Source organism: Dermacentor albipictus, chromosome 1, assembly GCF_038994185.2.
Source record: "Dermacentor albipictus isolate Rhodes 1998 colony chromosome 1, USDA_Dalb.pri_finalv2, whole genome shotgun sequence".
Classification (NCBI taxonomy): Eukaryota; Metazoa; Arthropoda; class Arachnida; order Ixodida; family Ixodidae; genus Dermacentor; species Dermacentor albipictus.
The window spans coordinates 363,474,519-363,487,380 of NC_091821.1; the positions used below are offsets into that span (position 1 = coordinate 363,474,519).

The 12,862-nt window shown below is 50.0% G+C and overlaps 1 protein-coding gene across 1 annotated transcript; it reads right to left on the bottom strand.

The window, feature by feature from the left end:
• Positions 1–1,175: 1,175 nt before the first annotated feature.
• Positions 1,176–9,298, bottom strand: LOC139057552 (uncharacterized). Its single transcript, XM_070535970.1, has 2 exons — positions 7,707–9,298; positions 1,176–1,236 (listed from the first exon to the last, which is right to left on the bottom strand). The coding sequence occupies exons 1-2, from the start codon at positions 8,958–8,960 to the stop codon at positions 1,198–1,200; spliced, it is 1,293 nt and encodes a 430-aa protein (XP_070392071.1). The 5' UTR covers positions 8,961–9,298; the 3' UTR covers positions 1,176–1,197.
• Positions 9,299–12,862: the final 3,564 nt, after the last annotated feature.

Sequence of the window (12,862 nt, forward strand, 5' to 3'; positions counted from 1 at the left end):
TGAAGGATTCTCACGACACAGGTCGGCAAAGATTTTCCGATCGAAGCGCTGTCCGCTTGGGGACGATTACCTTCAGAACTTCAGATCATTGAAGTTGGTGATTTCCGGGTCGCTTCCTTTCGTCGCGCTTCAAACTCTTTTTCGGCATGTTTTTCGCCCGCGGACAAACACAGAAGAAGGCGAGTGTCCAAGCTGCCGTTCGCGAGATCCATTCTCCGCTGGGTCTCGCACAGCCGCGAAGGTGCAGAAAGGAGGCCGAAAGCGTTGACACCCCCTTCCTCGGTTCCGCACGCCATTCCTGTCCAACGTACATGCAGAAGATCCGTGTCGGGCAGCCGCTCTCTCTTTCCGGTGTAACCCTGCCTTTGTTTAACCTTCTGACTATATTTTATTGTTTCAGTTTTTTCGCTTGTCGCTGCTATCCGTGCGTGTTTGAAACTACACTGAACGAAAGCGGGAGGAAAGGGAAGGGGGTTGGTGCAAGGAAAGAGGCTTGGCTTGGCGCACGGAGCCTTCCAACATGGAAGGGGTAAAGCGCAAAAGCAGCTTCGCCATGAAAGCTGTGAGGGAGGGCTGGTCCTCCCGTTCGGAATTCCGTGACGGCTGCGTTCATAGCTGGGCGACCCTGTAGGCGTTGCCCGGGCAACGTGCAATGTCCACCATGACGCGGCTGCCGTTCTACTGCATTTGTGCTGTCCCGTGCAGCAGAGTCGCCATGTGGGCGGGAAGAAATCCTCTGCTCATGTTTGCAGCCTTCGCTGCAGGCAGTCGCAGGTGGCGCATGCGTTGTGAATTCTTATTCTGTACGCAGCGCACCTTAATTCTTGTCCACTGCTTTCCAACTTATTTATTACTTCCACTTAACGAAGGTATAGCGTGCGTGGCCACTCATGCAATATTAATGCATCATGCTAGTGCTCGTAGCATGCGTGCAGTGAAAGCAGAGATTGACACATCGATTAGCACCTTTCTTTATTTCACTTCATCCTTTGATAACAGAAAAATCTGTAATGGGATGACGTAGGTAGCTCTTTCATTGCCGTGCTTGTTTTGCAAAAGTTTCTAATTTTACGGGACAGTAACCGCTCATCCGTAAAAGCAGACTTTCGGTAATCTATTGGTTACCGCGCAATACGCAGATACAGTACGGCATAATTTTTGGAGGCGGCTTTTTATTTGGTTTGATCTGATGTCACATCAGTGGGAAGAAGGGGTGAAATGCTTGGCGGTTGTCCACTGTAAATAAACAGAAAGCGTGCTACGATTCTGGAAGTGACACTTAACGGTCACCGACTGATGACTAGTCAGTATCATGGTAATGAGGAGGTATCGAAAACAGCGAGAGTCGTTCGACATTAATCTTTGAAAGAAACACATAGAGAGGGTGCAGTGGCTTCAAACGGACAAACTCTACGCTTCTTGGTGATCAAGCATTCAGGAGCATCTACCGAGTGCAGAATGCGTGACGCATGCCTGGACGAGGCCTTCGAGCAGTTCGAGACGTGCTGTAATAATAGCCCATTTGTATTCGTCGCAGACAAAGCACTATGAAATACGGAAATGTAAAACTTTGAACCATTCATTCGTCTTAATGCTTTATCCATACGTCATTACTTTTTTGTGGCGCCTTATTTCTAAGCGAGGAAAGCTTACTGCGGCATTCGTAGTATGGACGCCTCGAGAGCGCAGAGAATTTCGTCTTCAAGTTCTAGTTCAACTTTTTTAAATCTCAAAATAAGCTGTTCAAGTTTTCTGGAGAAACCAAAAATGCTCTAGCACTACTTGACGTTTCTTGAAGCTCTAGGTACAATACATTCAATAAATAGATACTCTAATTCATGCACAACGTTAGTAAAAAGAGCTTCGTACTAAAAAGTGCTTTATTTAACAAATCCCATATGGAAAGGTTCTATACACCAGAATTGTACTAAACCACGTTTACGTAGATGAAGTGACCCGCGGTACGACAAATCAAGACAAAAAAATAAAAGAAAATCGCTGTTTCGCCCGAAAGGCGGAGCATCGATTGCGATAGAAAAGTAGTGGACAGCTACACGAAGTGAGGATAGTAGTTTTATTGGCCTTAGAAACTTGTAAACGTGTTATACTCGCGGTCAACTTTCTGTGGATATGTAGGGAAAGGTACGGGCGTGGGGCAGCTGCACATGTGTTACCGCGCCAAGTAGTTCGGCAGCGTTTGACAGTGCTTTTATTTGCTCGGAACCGACGCTGAATCGACACAGCTTCCACTTGCAACGGTTTCGCGTTTTCCCAGACGCGGAAGGGAAAAGCCACAAAATAAGTAAGCCTTTTCACTCAGTGGTGTGTTCTGTCTTACTTAACTGTTGCTAATACGGCATTTATGTTTTCTATTTCCCACCATAAGCTAACGTGAATTAGAACACGGGACTCTCTTCAGAAACGCTCTCACTTGTGCGCGATTTGCCTCCGTAGCTTTCCCCACATAGCGACGTAAAGATTTCCGCGAGTCTAGTGTGGTTACCATTTGCCTGCCATGACAAGGCTAGTTAAATAACCACGTCTGAGGGTGGCGTGGATTTGTGATGTCAACAAGGGGCCCGATGATCTCAATATGCCAGCCCTCCATTTCTTATCATGTGCAGTGTTAGGCGAAAGTTTCGGACCCACTGCTTACGTGACCGGAGATGTCCACTCACAGAGGCAAACTTTGTCTACGGCTATTTAAAAGCGCCTTGTTCTTCGTGTTGAAATACTTTTGTTTTATGCACAAGGCATCCAGAGTCCTAGGCACCTTATATACATCCCGTGTACAATCTCTTATTTAAAGCATAGTGCCACTCACTGTTTATATGCATTTTGCGCACTTACATGAAATTTGTGACTTTGTATCTCATTTTATACTTACAGATTGTATATGAAATAAAAACGAAAGTAAAGCAAATAGATATAAGAAGAACGTCATTGTCTTCACTCTAGAGAGAGAGAGAGAAGAAACTTTATTAATGAATGGCCGGCAATTTCGTTGTGGTGGCCTCAGGTGGCGGCTCCAAGTCCTTGGACTCGGGCGGCATCTTTGGCGTGCCGGACGGCCCAGAGTTGGTCTGCCAACTCTGAACTTTTGAGAGCCGCCTCCCAGCGGCGGCGGCGCCGATGGAGAAGGTCTCCGGCGGGACCCGCAGCTGGGGCGGCGTCGGGGAGAAGCGAGCTCGAGGCTTCCCGTACTGTGGTAACGGCCGCGATTACGGACGCGTCGCGAACGGATGTGGTCCCATTACCGTGGTTGCCGGCACATTCCCATAGCATATGTCGCAGCGTTGCTCGCTGTCCGCAAGCTTTACAGGCATCTGTGGGATATAAACCTGGGTAGAGGTGATGTAGGACCGCGGGACTAGGGTAGCTGTGCGTCTGGAGCAAGCGTAAAGTTACGGCCTCGTTCCTGTTTAACTTGTCGTGTGGTGGCGGGAATGTGCGTCTGTGGAGTCTGTAGTGTTGGGTGAGATCTCTGAACGTGGTCAGGCGATCACCCCACGCCCATTGTGATTCTTGTTGCTGTGTTTCTGTTGTAGTGTCCCGATCCGGCATATCCGATGCCCCGCTCTCGGGGGCGGAGGCGGCCACATAATCAGCGGCGGCTCGGCGTGTGAGTCCTCGAGCCGTGGCATGGGCCGCCTCGTTGCCCGCGAGCGGGACATCGGTGTGTGCCGGGGTCCAGAGGAGGAAGACTGTAGAATTTTGGGGTTGCGAGGGCGATGACGAGCCGCCGCCGTCACAAATTTGGAGTATGCGGACCGCTTCCCGCGAGACGCGACCGCGCGCGAAGCCGCGGATTGCCGCCTGCGAGTCGCTGATCACGATCGCAGCGCTAGGCACCGTGGCCAGTGCTAGGGCTATTGCTGCTTCTTCGGCCGCCTCCGTGTGTCCTGTAGTCACTGTAGCGCTCGCGAGGCACTTACCCGTGCGGTCTACAACCGCGATCGCGTGTGCACTTTTCTCTCCTTCATATCGCGCAGCGTCTACGTACACCGCCTCGTTGTTGTTGCCAAACTTCTTCTGAAGGTCTCTGGCTCGTTTGTTGCGCCTCGCGGCGTGGTGCGTCGGGTGCATGTTTTTGGGAAGCGGCGGGATGATCAGGCGGTCGCGGACCAAGGCCTGAACCGCCATCTTTACTCCATGCTGAGTGTGGTACGCGATGCCGAGTGTCTCGAGGATGCATCGACCTGTCTTTGAATTAGATAATCGTTCGTACTGCGCAATGTCGTGCGCCTCGATTAACTCGTCAAGTGAGTTGTGAAGCTCGAGCTCCAGAAACTTGTCGGTGCTCGCGTTGAGTGGAACGCCGACCGCCCTCTTAAAAGCCTTTCGTATCATGCATTCGACCTTGTTTTTTTCGCACCCTATCCACTTAAGGTAGGGGGCAACATACGTTATGCGGCTTATCGCGTACGCCTGCACGAGACGGATCGCGCAGTCTTCACGCATACCATTGCGTCTATTCGTGATGCGACGCAAGAGTCGGATCGTGTCATCTACCGAACGACGAAGTCTTCGCACCGTCTCTCCGTTATGGCCATTTGCCTGCAGGTGTAACCCCAGGATTCTAATTTTGTCTACGTGCGGTACGGGAGTACCATCTGCCAATATAATACGTATTTTGGAGTATTCCCGTTCTTCGTCGCGCAGGGTTTTACGACCTCTCCTTGTGGGTTTGTAGATTAACAGTTCGGACTTGGTAGCCGAGCACTCGAGGCCCGTTCCACGCAAGTAATTCTGGACCGCATCTACTCCTGCCTGTAGCGTTCGCTCGACGTGACCGTCACATCCTCCCCCGGGAACCCAGAGGGTGATGTCATCCGCGTATAGACTATGATGCAATCCTTCAACTTCTGTTAATTTCTCGGGTAGACCGAGTAGAACTAAATTAACGAGTAATGGTGATATGACGGATCCTTGCGGCGTGCCGGACGGACCCGTCTCAAATTCCGGCGATTCCTCGTCGCCAACGACGATGCATGCACGCCTGCACGCGAGGAAATCTCTAACGTAATTATACGTTCTTTGACCAAGTCCTAACGTTCTAATTGTTTTTAAGATTGCTTCGTGTTTAACATTATCGAAGGCCTTTTTAATATCCAGGCCGAGGATTGCCTTAGTGGAGCTGGAAGTGTCGTCTACGATCTGGTGTTTAAGCTGAAGCAATACGTCCTGTGAGGAGAGGTTGCGGCGGAATCCTAGCATGGTGTGCGGGAACTCGTCACGATCCTCGAGAAAGTCGGTCACGCGGGTGAGAACTGCGTGTTCCATGACTTTGCCAACGCAAGACGTAAGCGAAATCGGTCTTAGGTTATCGAGGGTAACTTGCTTGCCGGGTTTTGGAATCATGATAACGCGGGCCCGTTTCCACGTTTCGGGAAGGGAGCCCCCTCGCCAGCACTCGTTGACGTAGGTCGCGAGGCGGGAGATCGACTCATCGTCTAGGTTACGGAGAGTCTTGTTGGTAACCCGGTCCGGGCCGGGCGCCGATCGGGTGTTTAGTTCGAACAGGACTATCCGAATTTCTGCTTCGCTAAATTCCGCGTCCAATTTCTCGTTTGCGACGCCGTCGTATTCGGCATATTGGATGCTTTCGGCCTTCTTAAAGTAACGATCACGTATTGCGTCGAAGAAGTTATCACCTTTGTAATCTCTTACTAGTCTACGAGTCTTGTGGCCTTGAGCGGCCCTAGTTTCCTCCGGATCTAATAGGTGCTGAAAAAGGCGCCAAGCGCTCGCCCCGGCCATCTGCCTCTCGAGGCCGTTGCACGTGTCTTCCCACTGTGCCCTGGATACCTGGAGTGCGTGTTCTTCGATCTCTCTGTCTAATTGTGCTATGCGTTTGCGCAAAGCCTTATTGTGTCTTTGACATTTCCATCTCTTTAGAAGTGCTCGCTTTGCTTCCCACATGTGTAGCAGCCTGCTGTCAATTATCTCAAGGTTCGCCTCGGGCGGAACTTCGCTCGTTGCCGCGTCTACATCCTTTCTGAGCGTCGCGGTCCACTTGTCTATGTCCGTAATCGGCTCATCGCCTCGCTCCGCTTCTTCTCGTTTCTTGCGGAACGCGTCCCACTTCACAAGTTTGAGTTTACGGCCTTTGCTTACAGGGTTAGTCCCACGACCGCTCGGGCCCGTGCCTATCGTCATCTCGATCAGCATGTGGTCACTTCCTAAATCTTCTTGCGTGTTTTGCCAGTGCGCTGTGGTTACGTTCGAAACGAACGCGAGGTCGGGTAGCGTGTCGACACTCACGCTGTTCCCTCGGCGTGTGGGATCGGCGGGATTCGCGATCAGTTCAAGCCCATGGTCTTGCGAGTCTTCCCAAAGGTGTTTGCCTTTGGGTGTTTCTCGGGCGTAGCCCCAGGCTCCGTGGGGCGCATTAAAGTCGCCTGCAACAACTAGAGGCTCGCCGCCAGAAGCCGCGCGCGCGCTCCGGAGCAGGTCCGCGAAGCGGTGCTGCAGCGTGGGTTTACTGTACACGTTAAGGACGAAGAGTCCGCGGCCACACTTAGGAATTAATTCTACGAATACGTGAGGTATCTTTACGGAGGGAAGTTCGCGCTGCGCTACAGTGACGTTACGCCGAACGAGCACGGCGGCGACCGGCAACGGGCGGGGCGGGGGCGACGGCCGGCGCGCCACCACCGCCCCTGGCCCCGCGCCATCTGCCACGTGGGGTGTAGACCGTTTCCTTCTTCGTCTGTTGTCCGTCGCGGTCGCATCTATGGCCTTGTAGCCAGCTAGTTTGACCGGATGGTTTGTCTCCTGTAAAAGGATTACGTCCGGTTTCGTCTCGCGGCTGCGTATGAATTGCTGGAGATTAGCGCGCTTCCTCCTGTAGCCCCGGCAGTTCCACTGCCAGATGGTGTATTGTTGTTGTTTCCCAGTGTTAGTGTGGTTCGTTGCGTGTGTAGCCATGATGATGCCTGTGTTTAATTTAACCCGTCGCCATCGAGGCGACTTGGTTGCTGCTGCGGTTGTGTCTCTACGTCTGTGAGCGTGCTTTGCTGCGGCTGATTGTGTTGTTGTTGTCTAGAGTAGGGCTTGCTCATCGTTCTTATTGGTCTACCCGCAGCTGGCGGCAGCCTCGCTTCTATGTCGTCTATGCGCGCCAAGTGCGCGGCGAGCATTTGTGTTATTTGCTCAGAGAGCTTAGCCACCGCGTTATTAAACATTTCGTTCATATGTGCCGTCTGTTTTGCAAAACGTTCCTCGAGGCTTTTCTCGATGCCGTCTATTCGTTTCTCTAATTTCTCGTAACGGCCGCATGGCTTTTTGGTGTCGGGTCTTGCGGGATCTAGTGCGATCCTTTTCGCGGTAACTGGACGATTATCCCGTTCATCCGCTGTCTCCATCGAGCTACCCTCGTCATCCGTGTCCAACCCGGCCGGCTCAGGCCGAGATGGAGTCGGTGATCGAGGCACCGAGGATGGCGGCATCATCGTGTGACGTTGTTGTGGTTGCTGCGATTGTGGAGGCTCGCCTTTCAATTTCAAATTTTCCTCTCTAAGGAGCGCGTTTTCGCGTTTAAGCTCGGCAATCATCGATTCTAATGGTTCTAGGCGTTGTCGTAGTACTCGCTCTATCACTCGCTCGAGCTCGTTCCCACCGCCGCCTCCGACGGCGGGCCCGCCAGGGCGTCCCACCGGAGCGCCTCCGCCGCCGGGAGAAGCGGCGACAGCCGCCCAGCTCACCTGTTGCCCAGTGCTCCTGTGATCTTGTTGCTGCTGCCACGGCTGCTGCTGCTGACTTTGTTGACTGATGTGGCCGACAGCTGCGATGCCCGGACCGGCACCACCGCGCGCCATCGACGTGCTTCTCGGCCGCTGTGGCCGGTGGCGAGAGCGGGATCGGGATCGGGATTTTCCCACGGCGCCCTTCCCGCCGCGGCTAGCCGAGCTTCCTCTTCGGTTGTCGGTGACTAAATGACGGTCTATCTCTGGGTAATTCAGGTAGTAGCATCCGTTGCCATTACAGTCGCTGCTACTGTTGTAACAGCTGCCGTACTCTGCGGCCGCTTCTTCCTCTTCTTGTCTTTTCCGCTCTAGCTGGCGGCGCTTGACTATGTACGGGGTCTTGTATCGCGCCTTGCACCTGCGGTCTCCCGTGAAGTGTCCCTTGCCACATAGTCGACAACGCGGCTCGCATTGGTGGTCAGGCGACGGATTGTTGCGTCCGCATCCACGGCAAATCTTGTCGTTGGGGTTGGGGCACACGTCGGCGCGGTGTCCCACCCTCCCGCACGCGTAGCATACGTCAATTTGCTTCCTGTAGAGGGAGCATCTGACGAGCATAGGTCCGTAATATACGTATCTCGGTACGTGGAACCCGTCGAACAGAACGATTATGTTGCGCTGCCTCACCAGATTAGCGATGACGTCTGCCGGGCTCTCGGTCTTTGTAATGTTCCTGATCAGGCCCTTGGAAGTGTTCTCCGGGGCGGCTTGATAGGAGTTCGCCACGAACTCTCGGTCTCCGATGCAAAGCTTGCTGATAGCTCCGTAACGTTTAGCTCTGTCTTCAGACGGTGTGCTGAGCACCACAACGTTCTGTTTAACGTTCAGGCAGATGCTATCTTCCCCGGCCGCTTCTCTGCTTACACCCGCCGCGTTACGTAGGCAGCAGTAAATGCGATCCGTCCCGTAATCGCGTACGTTGAAACCACCTCGGGGGCGTACGACTATTTTGTAATCGTACGGCGGTAACTCTGGCATTCGGCTTGCCATGGCAATCTGATGCACTTGTCGGGCGTACTTCCTTTTGTACTGCGCTGAGGTGGTTCCCGTATTCGACGTGGCTGCCGTCCGTCGCTGCATATACGCCTGCTGGTTATCCGCCGACTCGGTCACACCGTTGGCCTGTTTCTTCCTCTTGACATCGCACCACCCTGCTCCCTCGCCGAAATCTTGCGGCCTGATCTCTGTTCCTTCTACCTGGACAACTTCCATTTAACGCCGGGAAAGGCCTGGCACGTTGCCGTCGGCGACTGGGAGCCCCAATGAGCTCCGGCGACAAGTTAGGCTTTGCAAGCCCCGCCGCCGTGGCGGCCGCGCAATGGTGACGTACGTGGAGATGCTAGGCTTAGCTTGCCGCGCTTGCGTGGCGGACAAAAGGCGCTGCCTATCGTCCAGAATATGGGCCCACCTGGCAGAACTTGACGTTGAGGGAGTCCTGAAGCTTCCGCCTGTCGCTGGCAAGAAGAATTTCCACGAGAAGTTCGGTAAACCGCCAAAAACATAGGAAAGTAGCGGAGCCGACACGAAGCACGTCCGCCCTGTGTGGTCTTCTTCTTCCTTCCCCTGTCTTCACTCTATGAGTTTTTAATTGAAATCCTTTCGCTACCCGTGCAGCAGCTTTGAATGTTTTGCAATGCACTGTGGATTTCTCTTGGTCTGGTCCAATATACTGCTAAGGTAAAGCTATCTTCGGTTTGATTAAAGAAGAAGAGTCACCGAACAGAACTTCTTTAAAATCGTCAGTCTCTCGCGTGTCGAGCGTTTACTCCGCCTTGAAATTAATTAATTTCTCTTTTTAATCCGTGTCGCATTCAATGTTGATTGTCTATCGGTGCACCACGGTGGTATGGGCTGCCACTATTAACGAGGGACATTCGTTTACAGACACGATTCGGTGCTGCGTGATGTTTCTCGTCATTAAGGAATACATCTCTTCCGCCAAAGTGAACAAAGTGCAACTACAACAGTTTATGCCTGAACAGGAATGTTTGTTGTGATGACAGTGCGTGGCATTGTGTGGAGGGCAATGACTGCGTTACTTATTTTTTTTTTACTTCTTGAGGTCCGATATGAAGGTCAGACACCTGCTGCTTCATCAGATGTTGTGACTATCTGCGAGAAAACGTTTACTGTACTATATTTTTAGAGGTGTAACCTAGGTTGTAAAGGTGTAACCAAGGATAACCTAGAGAGAGAGAGAAAGAGAGAGGGAGAGAGAGAGAAAGAGAGAGAGGGAGAGAGAGGAATATAGGAAGACAGGGATGTCAACTAGTCAAGAGTCTGATTGGCTAGCCTATACGCTAGGCGAAGGGAGAAGGGGAAGAGAGAGAAGGGAGAGAGAAGGTGTAGGTTTGAACATTCACTACGGGGAAGAAGACTGGTGCACTGCAATCATGATAAACTATGCGAGGAATATTAAGTTTTGTCGTTAATCTACTGTGTCGTGGAAAGTTTGTATAGTTAGTCCTGTATGAACTGTTGAATAGCAATGATGGCAAACAAACTCCACTCTCACTGGCCGCATTCCTTTAGAGGCAGCCCTGAAATTTGCCGTCACGGCTAGCATGAGCGTGCTCGTGAAGTCATAATGCTAAAAACTGCTGATGCTCGAATAGAAACTAGAAAATAGTACTTAAGGGGAAGTTTTAGCACGGGCCTAACTCTGACGCCGCCTATTCAAATACATGTAAAACGCAAAAACGTAGTTCTGAGATAATCCCTGGACCGATTTTAATGAAATTTATTGCATTTGAGAGAGAAAGCTAAATTCTAGTCACTGTCGGAAGCGGAATTTCGATTCATGGCCTGTTTGTTTTAAAAGTATTTTTAAAAATTTGACAGTTCGAAAAAAATAGAAGCACGAAGGCTACAAATGAATAACTCTGCACCAAGAACAATGTCGCTGTTCTGAAAACGCCATCCATTAGATCATTCCAATCGATGAAATTCGATTTGTCAATTTATAGGTTACGTGAATTCGTTACGTTGTCTACAAGGGGTCTTCAAAAGCTGAATTTTCATATTGCTAAATTTTTAAGATTCATGCGTAACGTATCAGTTTTGTCCGCTTTAGATGTACTATTACGTGTAATTCACAAAATTGTGATATCATTTTTTCATTGCTCACGTACAGAGTTGTAAACTTGACAGTTTCGTTTTCTGAAAATTTTTGATTTTTGCCAATCTTAATAAAAATTGACGATGTAAATCGGAATTTGAAACCAATCGTAACTAGACCCTAAGTTTTTCTTTTAAATGCAACATACCTCGTCAAATTTGGTGTAGTGGTTGCCGAGAAAAACCAATTCTGCTTTTACATGTATTTAGATAGGAGCACCTGAGCTAAAGCTTCCTCTTAAAAGTTGGTGTTACTGCACAGATTTCTCAATTACCTGATTGATTCATTCATGAATGTAATACATTCCTAAATATACCTTCCTAACGCTGGTGCGGTCGCTGGGTTGAATTAATTTAAGTGCAGCGCTGATTCTGCGGCCCTGAATATATTGTATAATACCGAGAAGAAGCTAATGGACCTACAAGTTTTCAGTTCCTTAGCGTTTCCATTCGTATGGAATAATGTGATATTAACATCCATCCACGCCTATAGTACACTTGCAATCGCGAGTCATTGCAGATAAGGTCTCAAGAACATCCCACACTCCCGTATTTTATCAAATATATTGCTATTCTATCTTCTGTCGCTTTTGCCGTGGACATACCTTGTAAAGCCTTTCTATTCCCATTGATAGTTACATATGAAACTTCAGTTTTCTGTTCATCACTACGGAACATAAAGCAAACTACGTCACTAGGAGGCGTAATAACAAAAGCTGAATCTCGGATATACAGACTACAACCATTATTTAGTGCTGAATTTGTGCGATGAACAGAACCCTATAGTAGATAACAGGCCATTCACATTGTCATGGACATTGTCATGGACAGGTAACGGGGCAATGCGGAAACGGGCAATCATGTATCGACTGCGCCTTTTCTTCAGAAACAGTCTACGAACGACAAGGCCAAATGATGATTGAAGAACATGGAAATAATTGCTCAGGCAGGGATCATGAACGTTTAACCTAACGCTAAAAATAAACCAATAGCATGATAATTTCTAAATACGAATGAAAAGCAAAGAACCGAGATTGCAAGAATAGTACAGACGAAAATGGAGGCGTTGCCTACAACAGTGTAGGTATATAAGGAAATGGTAGACGTTATGCAGCAGGATATGAGGCAAACACTGCGCGCGCGCACACACACACACACACTACCCGCCGTGGTTGCTTAGTGGCTATGGTGTTGGGCTGCTGAGCTCGAGGTCGCGGGATCGAATCCCGGTCACGGCGGCATCATTTCGATGGGGACGAAATGCGAAAACACCCGTGTACTTAGATTTAGCTGCACGTTAAAGAACGCCAGGTGGTCCAAATTTCCGGAGTCCCCCACTGCGGCGTGCCTCATAATCAGAAAGTGGTTTTGGCTCGTACAACCCCATAATTTTTACACACGCACACGCACGCACGCATAATGTTTATGGAGATGTATACAAAAACTTCTAGAATGAAAACATGCATGGTGTACCTCATTAAATCAAGCACATTAGGTGGCTATTTGCCACCGCTTTGTTTCAAAGGCGACGCCCATAAATCATCATCATCACTAATAAAAAAAAGCCAAAGGACGCTTGTTGCACCACGTCGATGCTTTACCGGACAAGTCTGGCGGGCTCTTGAGTTTTCTAGAATAGCGAAGTACTCGATTGTTATTGAGAAAGTGCAGCAAGGGTCTAAAGTACTTTCTGTAAGTTGACGTGCCTTTTAATGCTCCACTGCAATTCGCAGACTTACGCAGCTGGTGGATTGAGGCTGCTAGTAAAGTAGCAGTACAGCAGAACATTTTCTGACAGGCCTGAGAAAAGAGTCACTATTCAGGTTCCATTTGGCACGGCTGCCGAAGGTGGTCACAAGGCTTACTTCAACGCAATTTACTAAGACGTTTATGAATGTCGCGAACATTCTCGGGAAAATTCAGGCTACTCTGGTTGCGTTATCGTTTGTTGGAGCGCTGTTTATGTATAAATTGTTGACTTTCACACCTGACGGTTT